The 13,840-nt window shown below is 35.1% G+C and overlaps 1 protein-coding gene across 1 annotated transcript in view; it reads right to left on the reverse strand.

The window, feature by feature from the left end:
• Positions 1-656: 656 nt before the first annotated feature.
• Positions 657-13,840, reverse strand: part of NETO1 (neuropilin and tolloid like 1) — a 66,899-nt gene continuing 53,715 nt past the window's right edge. Inside the window, exons 8-11 of the mRNA XM_066184395.1 lie at positions 9,053-9,166; positions 6,206-6,764; positions 5,019-5,093; positions 657-3,783 (exon numbers count right to left, since the gene is read on the reverse strand). Of these exons, the coding sequence (XP_066040492.1) occupies positions 5,033-5,093; positions 6,206-6,764; positions 9,053-9,166 (734 nt within the window). The 3' untranslated portion in view covers positions 657-3,783; positions 5,019-5,032. The remainder of the gene's footprint in view (positions 3,784-5,018; positions 5,094-6,205; positions 6,765-9,052; positions 9,167-13,840) is intronic.

The following is a 13,840-nucleotide window of genomic DNA, read 5'->3' on the forward strand; positions in this document are numbered from 1 at the left end:
GATGTAAAGTGATCATCAAAGTGTAAAGAGAGAGGATCCTAAGGTAATGATGAAGAGCAGTGGAGTCGTGAGTGTAAGACTTCACATCAAGTGCTGAGTCATGAGTGGGGAGATATTTTCACATCAGATATAGACTTCTGTGCTCAAAAGAGTTTTGCATGGTGCAGCTTTTGTCCTTTTATATGCCTTAGTACTTCAGCTGTGCTCCCTCAGCTGAAATATCTTTGTGTTATCAGGGAGATTTACACATAAACTAGAAGACACACAAAAAAAATTCAAATTTGTGTTCAAAAGACAGTGTTCTGCAAAGTATTACTTCTGTCTTTCAGAGCTGGACATGTTGGTGGTTAAAGTATTTATCAGTCCTAAATATGTTTTCAAATTTGGGAATAGGTATGAAGAAAAGTCCTTTATATTCTTCTTCCAAGTATAATACATTTCTGTGTTTCTTTTCTTTGTCTGATTTTTTGGGGGGCGTGGGCGAGTGTGGGAGCTAAGAATTTCTCTTTAACAAGAAACCTTCCTACTTTCTCTTATTCCCTCTTACTGGTTACATTGTTGATAGGTTCAAGAGAATATCTCCAGCATAAAAATTGAGAAAAATAGAAGGATAAGGTGCTAACATTTATCAGAGCCTTTTTTTTTTTCAAAGCTGTTTATAGAATTGTGAAGAGAGAAAAGTTTAGATGAGGATAATTTACAATATGAAGTTCCTGAGGCTTTTAAATGATATTGCAGAAAGCCCTTGATAAATTGCAAAGGCCATGTTTCCTGGAGCAGACAAAAAAGGTTGGATGTGGCTGTTCAACTATCATGCAAAAAGAAAAGTATATACATAGCACTGTGTCTAAGGAGGGGAAAAAAACCAAACCACAAAACTATAAACAATATTTCAATGCACTCTGATAACAAAACCTAATTTTTAAAAAGTATGTAAGAAATAAGCATACTGTCAACATGGTTACAGATCACACTCATTGCACCAGTCAAACCAGAATTATCTACTAAATATCATTCTTTTCTTTTTTGTTTAAGGCAAACATGAGGTAAAATGCATGAAGCTGGGATTAGCAACTCAGCTAATCCATGGTATTTACTGTGTTATGCAATATTAATACATACAGCTGTGTTAATTTAATCCAAAATTCCTTTCCATAAAATTGAAAACTTGTTTGAACTTCTTTCTGGTTTTAAACAAGTGCATTCATAAGAATGAAAAATACTGATAGGAAAGGAAAACTGGTTACTCCCAGCAACAATCCCTTTTATTTTAATATTCTGAGTTTCACAGATCACATTAAAATATCCTACTATTGTGTTATATGAAGCAAGTATTATCTTTACTGTTTGCGGTATAGTGGACTAGGCTACTATTCACACTGACTTTACAAAGAATTCAGTTACTTGAAATTAAATATTTTAATTATAGTATTTTATCTGTGTTTGAATTAATTTTTGTTTATTTTTTTAATAGCTATAATTTGACCCTCTTACCCCAATATACACATAATTTGTCCTTAAAATGTTTTTTGTTTAAAAGTGCACCTAGCTATTAGGCAATATGTTTCTAAAGGAGTTTTCAGGATCAAGCATTACCATTCTCACTTTCCTTAACTTGGTCTGTTTACACAACATTTTATGCTTCTCCCTCCTTTTTCTCTGGCAAAATTAGATATTTTCAAAAGAAAGCTAGGGTGAGCATGAAATGTAATTATTAATATATATGTCTTCTCCAGTTCAGTTTTTTCAGTTAACACTTCACTGGAAAAATATTAAAATTAATTTTATTGTGTATTTGTCTAGGAGGGAGTTGAAAAACTCTGTGTTACAGTGGGATTTAGGCACTTAAATAAAAATATACAGCAACTTTAAAAAAAAAAAGGTTCAGCATTTTTCTGTGAGAACAATATAGTTAATTCAAAGCTAAATTAATATTTAGATTTCTTCTTATATATTTATTTATACACTATCTCCAATAGTAAATATTTATATATATACATACAAATGTCTGCATGTATATGAACTTCTTTTAGAAAGTCTTTAATTCTTCCTTTATTTTATAATAGATGCATGGGTGCATCCCTTTTAAGCATGGATGTGGCAAATATTTTGACACAATATACTTAAAAAAAGGTGATGAGCTAGGACTCAGAAAGGTTAAGGAAAAAAACAGTGATAAATCATATGAACATATGAAGAGCTACTGATCTGGAAATGAACTATTAGTGCATGTTGCAAACCCATGTAACTGAGGGATGACTCAAAGACTCTCAATGACTACAGAGGACAGAGAACTCTGGCAGCTAATGTGTGAAAACAAACAAATTATTCAAGCTAAAAAAATAGTTGTAAAATACATTATAAATATAAAAGTAGTCAAATATCTGAAGCCCTTCTTCTCATGTCACTATTAAGTCACAGTTGTAGAAATCAGATTTTCTGGTTTTTTAATTATGCAAATTATATATTCTATATTTAAATAGCTCATATAGACTACTGTATTTTTTATGTCAGTCTTTTCAGTTTTCTTTTTTCCCATGTACTTATAGTTTAGGAAGATAGATGGAATTCTTCCACTTTTTCCAATAACGCTAGCAACATTTTTATGCAGAAGAACCTAACAACCATGAATGATGCAAGATGTTTCAAAGGAGCTGAGATTTGTTTTGGAAAAGAATTTGGAAGATACACTTTAAATAGATAATGAAACTATGATTTTATGAATGGTTATTGAGTTCTTAGATGAGGGGGCTTTCTACTTTACATAACATTAGCTCTTAAACCTATAATAATTCCATAACAACATAATCTCTCCAACTTGATTTTGGGGTTGGTTACTAATACTTACAGCTTGAATTACAAATGTAATTTTATTTTGCTTAAGGAAACGGTTTATGTCTGTATTTCCAAAGTTGGAACCCAACCACAAGATTTGTGTAACTGATTAAAATCTGCTACTCTACTGTACTGAAGCAAACTTCCTCATAATTGCCATGGAAATAAATTAGTTCAAAATACAGAATGGAACACATATATTATCATAAACCTTTTAACTGAAATTAGGTGATCAACCTATTATGAATTAATTTAAATCTTTAAAAAATTATGCATTCTGTTTGGTAATTGAGGGATGAGAGACAGCTGATTCTCTGCTATATCAAGTGTTTCAAGTTCCTAGAAACTACAGTTTGAGCTTATCTCCTGATTTACACAGGATTAGTTAATTAGGTAAAGAAAACATTGCATTAAACTCAAGGTACGAAATCATTATACATTGTTTTATGTATTTTTATATAAAAGTTACAAGTAGCAAGCATATGACACAGAAATGGAACAGTAACAGCAATAACTGTGAATGCATGCTTTTTACAATGTTTCTAACAAAGGGATTTTTGCCAACTCAAATATTCAGTAACATACATGCAGATTAGTTTCTCAATGTCAAATTCAGTCATATTGCTAGATGCTTATCCAACAAACGTTTCTATTGAAGTGATTATGAATGGCTAAATACCTGATTTCAATAAATTGTTCCTGAAATTGGGAATTTTACTTGCAACAAAAAGAAGAGAGAAAAAGAAAAAGAGAAATGACTGATAAGTGTAATAACCAAAGTCTTATTGCCTTCTAGTAATTTTACTCAACACTGCTGAATTTTTTCATGATAAGAGAATAGCTGGTCAGAGTCCATAAAACCTCTAGCTGGTGTTTCCAAGGACGATAGTTTCACATTTCATTGTAGCATGTTCAAAATCACCCAGGAGCGCACTATTCTCAAGCAGTCTATATAATGAAAACAATGTACATATAACAAAAGTTCAATGTAAATCTTCTTCCACATATCACACAACATACAAGTAAATAACAGACATAAAATGGATCAACTTAAAGAAAAGTATGGTTAAAAAAAATAAAAATAAAAAGACAGTCTCAGGAACTAATTTCTTCCTCGAGTTTTCAGCAAATCTGCGAATATAGTTAATAACTAAGGAGCACTTTGTGGCCAGAAACCAAATTACAAAAGAAATGTATTTTTGTGCAAAGGGAATGTCTTGCTAAGAAGGTAAGATAATGTCTATACTTCTTAGGTTTGCATAAAGGCAAATAAATTAAATTGAAAAATTGTCCACTCTCTCCTTCAAAGAACTGAGATGGTTCAAATGGTTCATTATAGGTTTTTCCATTCAGAGCTTGCATGAATAGTTGTCTGAAATCAAAACTAAGTTAAAATATGATCTCTCTGAGGGGAAAGAAAAAAAAAGCAGAAAAATATTTACTTAAACTATCTACAGGCAATAAAACAATTAATGGATTATTTAACTGTAAAGTTCCTTTATACATATATACACATAAAAATGTATATACACATATCTATGTTTATATATACACATATATAAACTGACAAACTAGCACCTATCTATAACTCCATTATAAACATCTGCGATTATGCCTATTACATGCTGATAAAAAATATGCAAAATGAAAAGTCATGGAAAATACTCCAAAAATTATGTTTAATTTAAAACATTAACCTTAGTGCTAGAGAATCTCTAAATTTATCTTTACTAACACACACTCTTCCCCCAGCACTTCACAAGATTGGATGAAAAAAATGAGCTGAAAACACATAGTTCCACATCTTACTGACAAGTTAAATTGCCAAGTTTTACATTCTATTTCACATGCTGGGCCTCTAACTTTTATTTCCATAAATAAAAATTAATAAATAAATTAATGAAATGCAAGAGCCATGCAAAGCACACGACCTTATGATGCAGTCGGAATGAAGCTTGTTTTTGCTAGGGGCTGACTGTAATTCTGTCAAGAATAAGGAATTAACAGATTTTGCTCGATTTGCAATACTAAAGCGGTCATCTGGATTTCAGATTTTTTACCATTCAAACCTGACTCCATACAAGATGACATAAAATTTGAGACTTAATATACATTTTAGCAATATAATAAATAAAATGGAAAGCAACAGATGGTTCAATTGCTGTATAGGTACGTTTACTTACCTCAGGTTTTTCTCTTAGACCCTAGTTGTGTTGTACTCAGACTCATGTTTGCTTAGAGACCCAATGAGGCAGAACCTGGAATGTTATGGCTATTTCATTCAAAATAATAGTGTTTGCATTGCAAAGTAATATATGCATATAGATACTTAATAAAGAGTACACTTTGATAATCTGATCAATATTCATGAAGTAATTTACATAGACATGCAATTGAATAAAAATAACAAAATAACATATTTTTAAGAGAAGGAAATGCCTTAATGTGCAAAGTAAATATGGAGGGTATGTAAATAGTAACATGATAATCAATAATGCATGCAAGACAAAACACATATTAAAAAAGAGTTATGTTCCTTTTCATATAAATTGTTCATAATTTTGTTTTTCTTTTCCTTGTAAACTTTTAATTATTCATAGTTAAAGTGATTCAAAGTGAAATATACAGAAGAAATAGCTCTTTTATTAAAAATACTATGCTTGATTTTGCTTTTTTATTGATTAGAAAGATTCCCTTTAACTTCCTTCTTATATGTAAATATATAAGTTCATTATGTTGTCTCATGTTCTAATCTACCTATTTTTATTTGACAAACAAAATACTGTGATCAATAATGGAACAGATACAGTAAAGTTTCTGAAATACTATAATTCATTATATAAAAGGTAATGTTCTATGAGGAAAGTGGGTTTCCTTGCCCGAGGACGGTGTTTCTAATTTTTATGTTCTGCATCAAAATGGATACATGTATCTTTCATTTATTGATGAATTTATTTAGAGACATTAGAGCAACAGTAGATGATATTCAAGGCCACCTCAGTTACAAGGAAACCACATGTATGTGGCTGTTCCAAAAACTAAATTCACACAATCTTCTTTGGTTTTTAAAATTTTTGCCTGTTCTGTGTTGATCCGTGTGTGTATGCATGTGGGTATACAAAACAGTAAAAGAAAAAGAAAGGAAGAAAGTAGAAAGGTAAAATGGAGATAAAGAATCCTTCAGCAAAGAGGAACAGAGATGAGAAAGAGCGACAGAACGAAAGATAATATAATGGCATGTGCTATCAGGAAACAGAAATTTAAACAATAAAGAAAAAAGAAAATATGTCTTTACTGAACAAAGAGTGAATAGGTTTGAGCAATCAAGTCCTTACACAATAGTCTTCATCAAAAATCTATTGATACTGACCGCTGAACAGCTTTATCATGTCTGGACAGCCTGTGACTTGTGGTTGGCACCTCTTCAATTTCGTCTATCTCGCACGCATCTGCAGCATCTTGTGAGTAGCTATGCTTCATGACAAGGATATTTCTCCTGTTCATGGGCTGAACAAGTGGTTTTACAGGCTGGGGTTGTATTTCTGTCAAGACAGAAGCATCTCTTGTGCTAAGGTTACTACGGCTGCCCTTAATACTAGACACTTGTGATCCACAGTGATGGTCATGAATGCATTTTGAAGAGGATCTCCGCAGTTTATGATAATTTTCAAAGTCATCTGCAACGTCAGCAAGGTCAGCTGTAGTCCCTGTCCCTCTAAGGGTGCATAACTCATAATGAGGAGGCTCAAACACCTCCTGGAACACTGTTTGATCAAAGTCTGTTTTCCTTTGGACAAATTTTTTACGAGGCTGCTTGATCTGTACTATAATAGAGACAACAATGAGGATGATCACAATGCAAGAAGTCACCCCAATTATAGTCCCGCTGGTATTGGTAAGTTGGTCCAATAGGTTTGCTTTTCTTTTTTCTGTGTGACAGGGAATAAAAAGAAAGAAAAAAAAAAAAAAAAAAAAAAAAGGAAAAAAAAAAAAAGCACAGCATTAATTGCAGTTCAAGCATAAAAACAGCTATGATGGGTTCACAGATTACTGCAAGGCTGACCCTAGTCTATGTCTGAGTTCACTTAATCAATCTCACCAACAAAAAAGAAAAGAGGAAGAAATCAGGTATTTGTGAAAGTCAAATAAGCAACACACAAATCCTTTGTGTGCCTATTCACTTGGAAACTTATTTATTCATGGTATATTACAAGCCTAATTAAATGAAAGAATTATTTAATTTTTTTATAAAAAGCAACCACCATAACAAGCAGATGGCTTCAGTGTCACCTCTGAACTCCATTTGGCTGCTGAAGCCCCCAAGAAGTTTACAGATGTTCTCTTCATTATTTTCTCTCTCCTAGTAAATATATGCAGCTAGGATAATAGGTCCTATGAAAGAACAAGATTTTACAGGATTTAAGGTCTAATATTTGTGAGCTGAATGGGAATTTTGACAGCATTCAATGAAAATGCTAAATCAGGAGAAAACAGAAAATTTATTCAAGTTTAGATTTCAGAAAGGGAAAAAAAACCCACAAATTTGTGCAAGTTATTTCTGTCCTTTTTTTTTTCCTATTAATTATCAAAACTTTTCTGAACAGCCATCAAAATCCAAAACCTGATCATAACTACTACCCTTTAGTCAGGACCCTCTGATAAGTCAGTCAGCAAATTCTGCATTGTGAATATAGCAGAAAAATGCAGTAAAATAGTGAAATAAAACCAGTCTTTCTCTGTGGTTTGCTTTCATAAAAGGCTGCAGACTGAGCCTTGTAGAAATTCAAGTTGAAAGTGTTTGCATCAGTCTCTCAGGCATAGCAAGACAATTGTGGTTAAGATCCAAAACCCAGTTTAGTGTAATTTTTCCTGGCAACCTAAAACATATAAAAAGAATTAACAAAAAGCCTTTGAAATGAAAGTTATTGGCACCAAAACAGGAACATTCATCTCTTCATAATCTCCTAGATACCAAAACTTTACTCTTCAGTAGTTCGTTGTCCAAGCTTGTAGATTCACTCAGTGTTTCTCTAACTGACTGACACAGACTCTGGAGAAAAAACAGTCAGAAAAAGCAACACTGCAGCAAACGTTTTTGCTGGAATCAGCAAACCTCCTTTTTGTAGTCAGAAAAACAAGAGAGGATAAATGCACAAGACCTGATAAAAGATACTTGATGAAGGAAAGATAAAAATCATTCTGGAAATTGAAGAGTGGTGAACCTTTTTCTGTTTTCCTCTGTTGTGATGAACCACAGAATGAATAATCTTTTCCCAATTGTCTGTTTAATTTCTTTGAAGAATATTATGCTATGCCACAGTTTAGCTGTGTTCTTTCGAAATATATGTTTTCATTTGTGTTTTACCCTATTGCACTGCTTGTATGGATTTTACAGGCTTCAGTAGACTTATGGGCTGACTGCTAATCCACCTCCTTCTGAATTTTTTTTCTTGATTGGTTCCTAAATTTGGCATATCCCATGTTTTCAGGAACAAATCTGCAGTAGGGGGGGAGACAGGGGGATACAAGAGAGAAGCAAACTCTCTCCCTAGCCTGCAATGTAAGTTAGTTAAGCTCTTTTCCCTGAAGACAATACAGAGGCTGTTTTGGGGCTGGTTTGTTCTTTCTTTCAATCAGAACCACAGAAATATTTAGAAACCATTGTCAGCACACGGGTAGGATTATTGCTCCCTGCCTATGAAAAAAATATTACATCTGATTTCCTGTGCTTGTTCCTTGCACTTTAATTTCACTTGATTATGGGTAGATTTGGTTGCTTTCTTACAATGTTAATTCCACCTTCCTTTATAAGACCACCATGTCTATTATGGGCATAGCATGCAGCTAAAAGACACCTGCTACTCATGTTACTTAACTAAAAAGGTAACTATGGTAAAGGAACCAAAATATTACTTTTAATTATACTTTAGGCTGTACGGAAAGCAGAGATCAAGTGATCAGAAAGCCTCCCAGAAGTGCATAAACAGACAGCAGGACTTAACCAATGCAACACCAGAGAAAAAATTGAAAACACTGAAAGTAAAATCAACTGGCATTTTTTTACCTCCCTTCATTTTCTCTGTGGCTTAATGTATGCTCTCCCCAAGTTACTCTTCCTGAGCTTTCACCCATTTGGCACACACTTAGCAAGAAACTGAGGATCATATGCTGTATCTCATGCAGTGCAAATGACAACTTTTTCAATTCTACATGTTACCTTTACAGTGGTTTTCATCCCAGGGATACACACAGTTCTGGAGTCCATTGCAGACCAGTGTATTATTTATACACATGTTACTGTGGCAGAAGAATGTGTTGGCTTCACAAGGGGCTAAAAATGAGAGAAATTATAAATGATAGTAGATTAGCAAATCATTCATCTCTCCTCTATAAACAAATCTAGGAGTGGACATGTATTTTATAACAGGACAAAGTGATACAACACGTCCCTTGAGCTCATTAAATATTTGAAATGCAACATGAAGAGCACTCAAGTCATGGACTTTTTATAATTCTGTGGTAATTATAAATTACCACTATTGTAAATAGTGGTAAGAGGTTCTCTGTTTCAGTCTAAAATGACAGAACCTTTCCCTAGCATGACTGTCATGGATGTAGTGGGTTGGCTTCCAAACATTGCTGGGAAGTCACCATGTGTTATCAACAGTTTAAACACAGATCCAAAAGATATCACCCTATGGGCTGCTATGAAAAGAGTTAGCTGTTAGACTGATCCAATGTATGAAAAATAACATCTGTTAAAGTTTTTGCTGAAACCTCAATTTTGTAAACAAAACTTGTGTGACTCAAAGAATATACATACTTAAGGGCGCAGATCAATGGTGCCTGACCGTTTATACACAGAGAAAGCAAAATTATTCTGAAAACATTTTAGTCATGAAAAAGGCTACAGTTGAGGAACACCCTTTTGGTCACAAGTATGAAGGTAAAGAAAGAAGCACAACAGTCTTCAGTGTCCCTGAAGCCCATGGTCTAGGAGAGTCATGCAGATTAAAGCTCCAGGAAAATGGTTTTACTGATGGCCATACATTATTACTGTGAAGAAACTGCCTGAAAGCCTTTGGAAGGTACTGAAAATTCTGCCAAACTATGGTGTTTTCAGAAGTATTGGGAGATCATTAGGTGTTGGGGTTGTGAAGCTACTATTCCAAAAATGTATCATATAGCAGAGATAAATACTCCTCATATCTCTTCTTTAAATGAGAAAGCCTTCTGTAATTTAGAAGAGATGCAAATTTTGTCAGTGTCAAATTGTCAAAAATTAACTCCTTATGTATTTTTTTAGTTCAAACAACTCAAAAGCATTATTATAATTATTTTTAGGGAGAGTTAAAATATAAACTACGACCCTTCATTAATCAGAACACAGTTATTGTGTGCTCTGATTATAGATGCTCATATTACTGATACATTGAGTTTGATACTTCATGGAAATTGTTCTCTTCTGCAACTTTAGAAGCAGTTCCTATGACAACATGAATGCATAGCAGAGAGAATGGTTTAGTGGTTTGCAAACAAAGCCCAATACAAAGGATTTATACTGTAGAACTTAATGACTCCATATATCATGTCAAGAAATCCACTTACTAATAAGTGTTTAAGTTAAGATATCCATAACTGGCTTATTTGAAGCAGTTATGGTGTGTTAAGCAAATAGTAAATGCCATCAAAATCAAAGTGCACACCCCAAATATGCAACCACTCACTCAAATATAACACTGTACGTATACTGTAACTCTTAGCCAGAAGACATCAACCTGCCTGTCCACTGTTCAACTTTTGTTTCTAAATGTGGTATACCAGAGGTATATATCTCCTGAGATGCAGTGAACCTGGTCACATTTTGTTTTTGTTACAGAAGAGATTCTACTTTATGCTGGACAGATCAGAAGAGCCTCACATGCACATATTAGAAAGGGAGGATATTTAGGGACAGTCCATATCTATCTGTTGCTGTCATTTGGGGACAGTGAAGTCTGAGCCTGGAGGATACTGTGCCACATCATGATGTAACACATCATGTAGGTAACACATCAGAGGCATAATCATCCTTTCACACTCTAGCTGCAATGCTTGTTTCCAGGCAAGGTGAGGATCTTTTGGGAGGTTTCCCACATGCAGAAACAGTCTCACTGCCTACTCAGAGAAAAAAAAAAAAAATTAGAAAAAGTGAGAAACCTAAGATCTAAAGAGACACCCATTCAAAATAGAAAATGTACCAAAAAAAAGACCCAAATATCAAATGGAGAAAGTTCAAGGAGTGATACAGGAACAAGGGGGAAATATTAAAAACAAAAGCAAATAAACAAATATTTGACAGAAGAGAATAGTTTATGCTATTAAAGAAAAGCAAAAAAAAAAAAAAAAAAAAACCACCAAAAAACAAAATGCCAAAAAACCTTCTAAGTGATATGAAGGATCTTAGAAGTGGGAAGGACAGAGTGCTGTCTGAATTCAGAACTATAGTGGTGGTAAGTAGAAAAGGAGAACTAAAGGAAGGTAGCAAGGAAGTGAAAGGAAGAGGAAGAAAGAGAACTCTACAGGGAAAACCAATGCCAATTGCTTATTTTATTATATACTAAAAGAAATAGCAAGATTTTCTACCAAAAAGAAAAAATTAAGAAATGTTTCATAGATGAGAGAAAAAATAAAGAGCAATAAAAAATACCTTTTTTTCAGATTTAAGAAGAAGGAATAATTATGCAAAAAGGCAAGAGAAAGAAAGAAAAAATAATGAAAATTTGAGTTTTCTTAAATTGTGCTATTGAACAGTGGAAGAAAAAAATTGTATGTGAATAAATGCCAAAACAAGATGAATAGTGAGGCAAAACAATTTCAGAACCAGTACAGCAAGTTCAGCATGAGAGAAACCCAAATGTAAGATTCAGAAAACTAATGACAAAACTACCCCCTCTTGTTCACTTTTCTAAAATTCAAATAGCCAAGTCATCTCTGTGGTCCCATGAACCTGGAGAGATTAAGCTGAACAAGAAGACAACGTATTTCTCCCACTATAATTAAGGTATTTTTTTTAAAATGAATGAAAACATCAAGGGAAGTTGAAAACTTCTCAGTCCTGTTGTACGTTGGAGGAACTTCTTTTCTTGCCCATAAAAAGGCACAGCAAAGGAGTCTCAGGGTGCTGCATCAAGGACATTCTAGTAATAACAAAAAGATAAATGAACTGGTGGTAAACCAGATTCTTTCACAGCCAGATGGATCTGGTCCTGATGCAGTCCTGAAGCTGTTACAGAACCCAGGATGACAGTGGGATCAAGCAGTTTGTGACAGCAAGCTTGTGAATGTTTTCACAAGAGGAAACTACTGCTAACATTAACTTCAATGAGATAAAGCAGCACAAACATCTCCACACACTAGAAGCCGTACTCTATCACTCCATGGTCTTCCCCATCACTATATAGACACCATTTATATGAGAGAAGAGCAAGAAATGCAAAGAGCTCACCCAAGTGAGGAGCCAAATGACTTTTCAGTCATGATTAGTGGAAAGCTACCAATATTGTACTTTGTGTCTGGACTACTTGATCAGGAACAGTCAATGAAATCTTCTTCAGGCAGCTGGAAGTAGCCTCACAGTCACAGGCCCTGGTCCCTATGGGGATTTGAACCGCCTGATATCTGTGGAGGGCAACACAGCAGGGTACAAACAAGCCAGGAAGTTTCCAGAATGCATTGATAATTTTCTGACACAGGTAATAAAGGAGTCAATGAGAGTACCTCTGCTGCTTTTCATACTTTTATAAACAAGAATCTGTTGGGAAGGTGAATGTCAAGAGCATGAGATGATGGAGTTCAGGATGTTGCAAAGAAGGAATAAACCAAAAAACACAATCATAATTCTGGGCCTCAGAAAAGCAAAAGTTCACTGTTGAGGGGTCTGGCTGGGCAAATGCCATGGGAGGAGGTCCTGGAAAGATACAGGTTCAAGGAGAGTTGGTTGATTCTGTTAGATCACCTCCTCCCAGCACAGCAGTTGTCTATCTGGACAGGCTGAAAATCAAGTGGAGGCAGCAGTTGTTCTGCATGGATGGACAATGAGTTCCTGGCTAAGCTCAAATATAGAAAGGATACATATCCTTTGGTGGTAGCAGTGGGACAACATGACCCCAGCAGAAATATGACTTCTCTGAGCGGAAGTGAGGTTAGGGAACATTTAATCAACTGGACAGACACGAACTCCTGGGTCCTGATGTGATCCCCCCAGTAGGTGACTCACATCATTGTGAAGCCACTCTTTACCAGTTCTGAAAAGTCCTGACTGAGGCCTCAGTGGGCTGGGCAAACAGGATCTTCAAGCAGATCAACAAAAGGAAATGCAAAGTCCTGTGCCTTGGGAGGAATAATTTCATGCACCAGTATGTGCTGGGACTGATTTTCTACAAGCAAGCTTGTAGAAAAGGTTTGGGTATGCAGTAAGGTCACCTTGACAGTCACCTTGAGCCAGCAGTGTGCCCACGTGGCAAAGAAGGCCACCACTGTCCTGGGCTACATTAAAAACAGAATAGTCAGCAGGCTGAGAGGTATGATCCATCCCCTCTATTTAGCACTGGTGAGACCACATCTGCAGTGTTGTGCTGAGTTCTGGGCTCCATAGAGCAAAAGGGACACAGATATACTGCAGTGAGCACAGCAAGAGGCCATGAAGGCCTTTAAAGGGTTGAGATATTGGACGCGTGAGGAGAGGCTGAGAAAACAGGCTCTTGTCAATATATCCAAACACCCACTGTGAGGGAGGAAAGAAGACAGAAACAGGCTCTTCTCTGCAATGCCCAGTGACAAGAGAGGAAGTAGTGAGCACGAAAGGAAATATGGGAAATTCCCTTTAAATGGAAGAACTAACTTTTACTTTGAGGGTGGTCAAACACTGTGCAAGAGCTGGTTTACAAAGAGAGGTTGTGATGTCTCCATTGCTGAGGTTATTCAAAACCCAACTGGGCACAGCCTGTAGCTGACCCTGCTTAGA

Source organism: Chamaea fasciata, unplaced genomic scaffold, assembly GCF_029207755.1.
Source record: "Chamaea fasciata isolate MVZ Bird 193981 ecotype frontalis unplaced genomic scaffold, bChaFas1.0.hap1 SCAF_1, whole genome shotgun sequence".
NCBI lineage: Eukaryota > Metazoa > Chordata > Aves > Passeriformes > Sylviidae > Chamaea > Chamaea fasciata.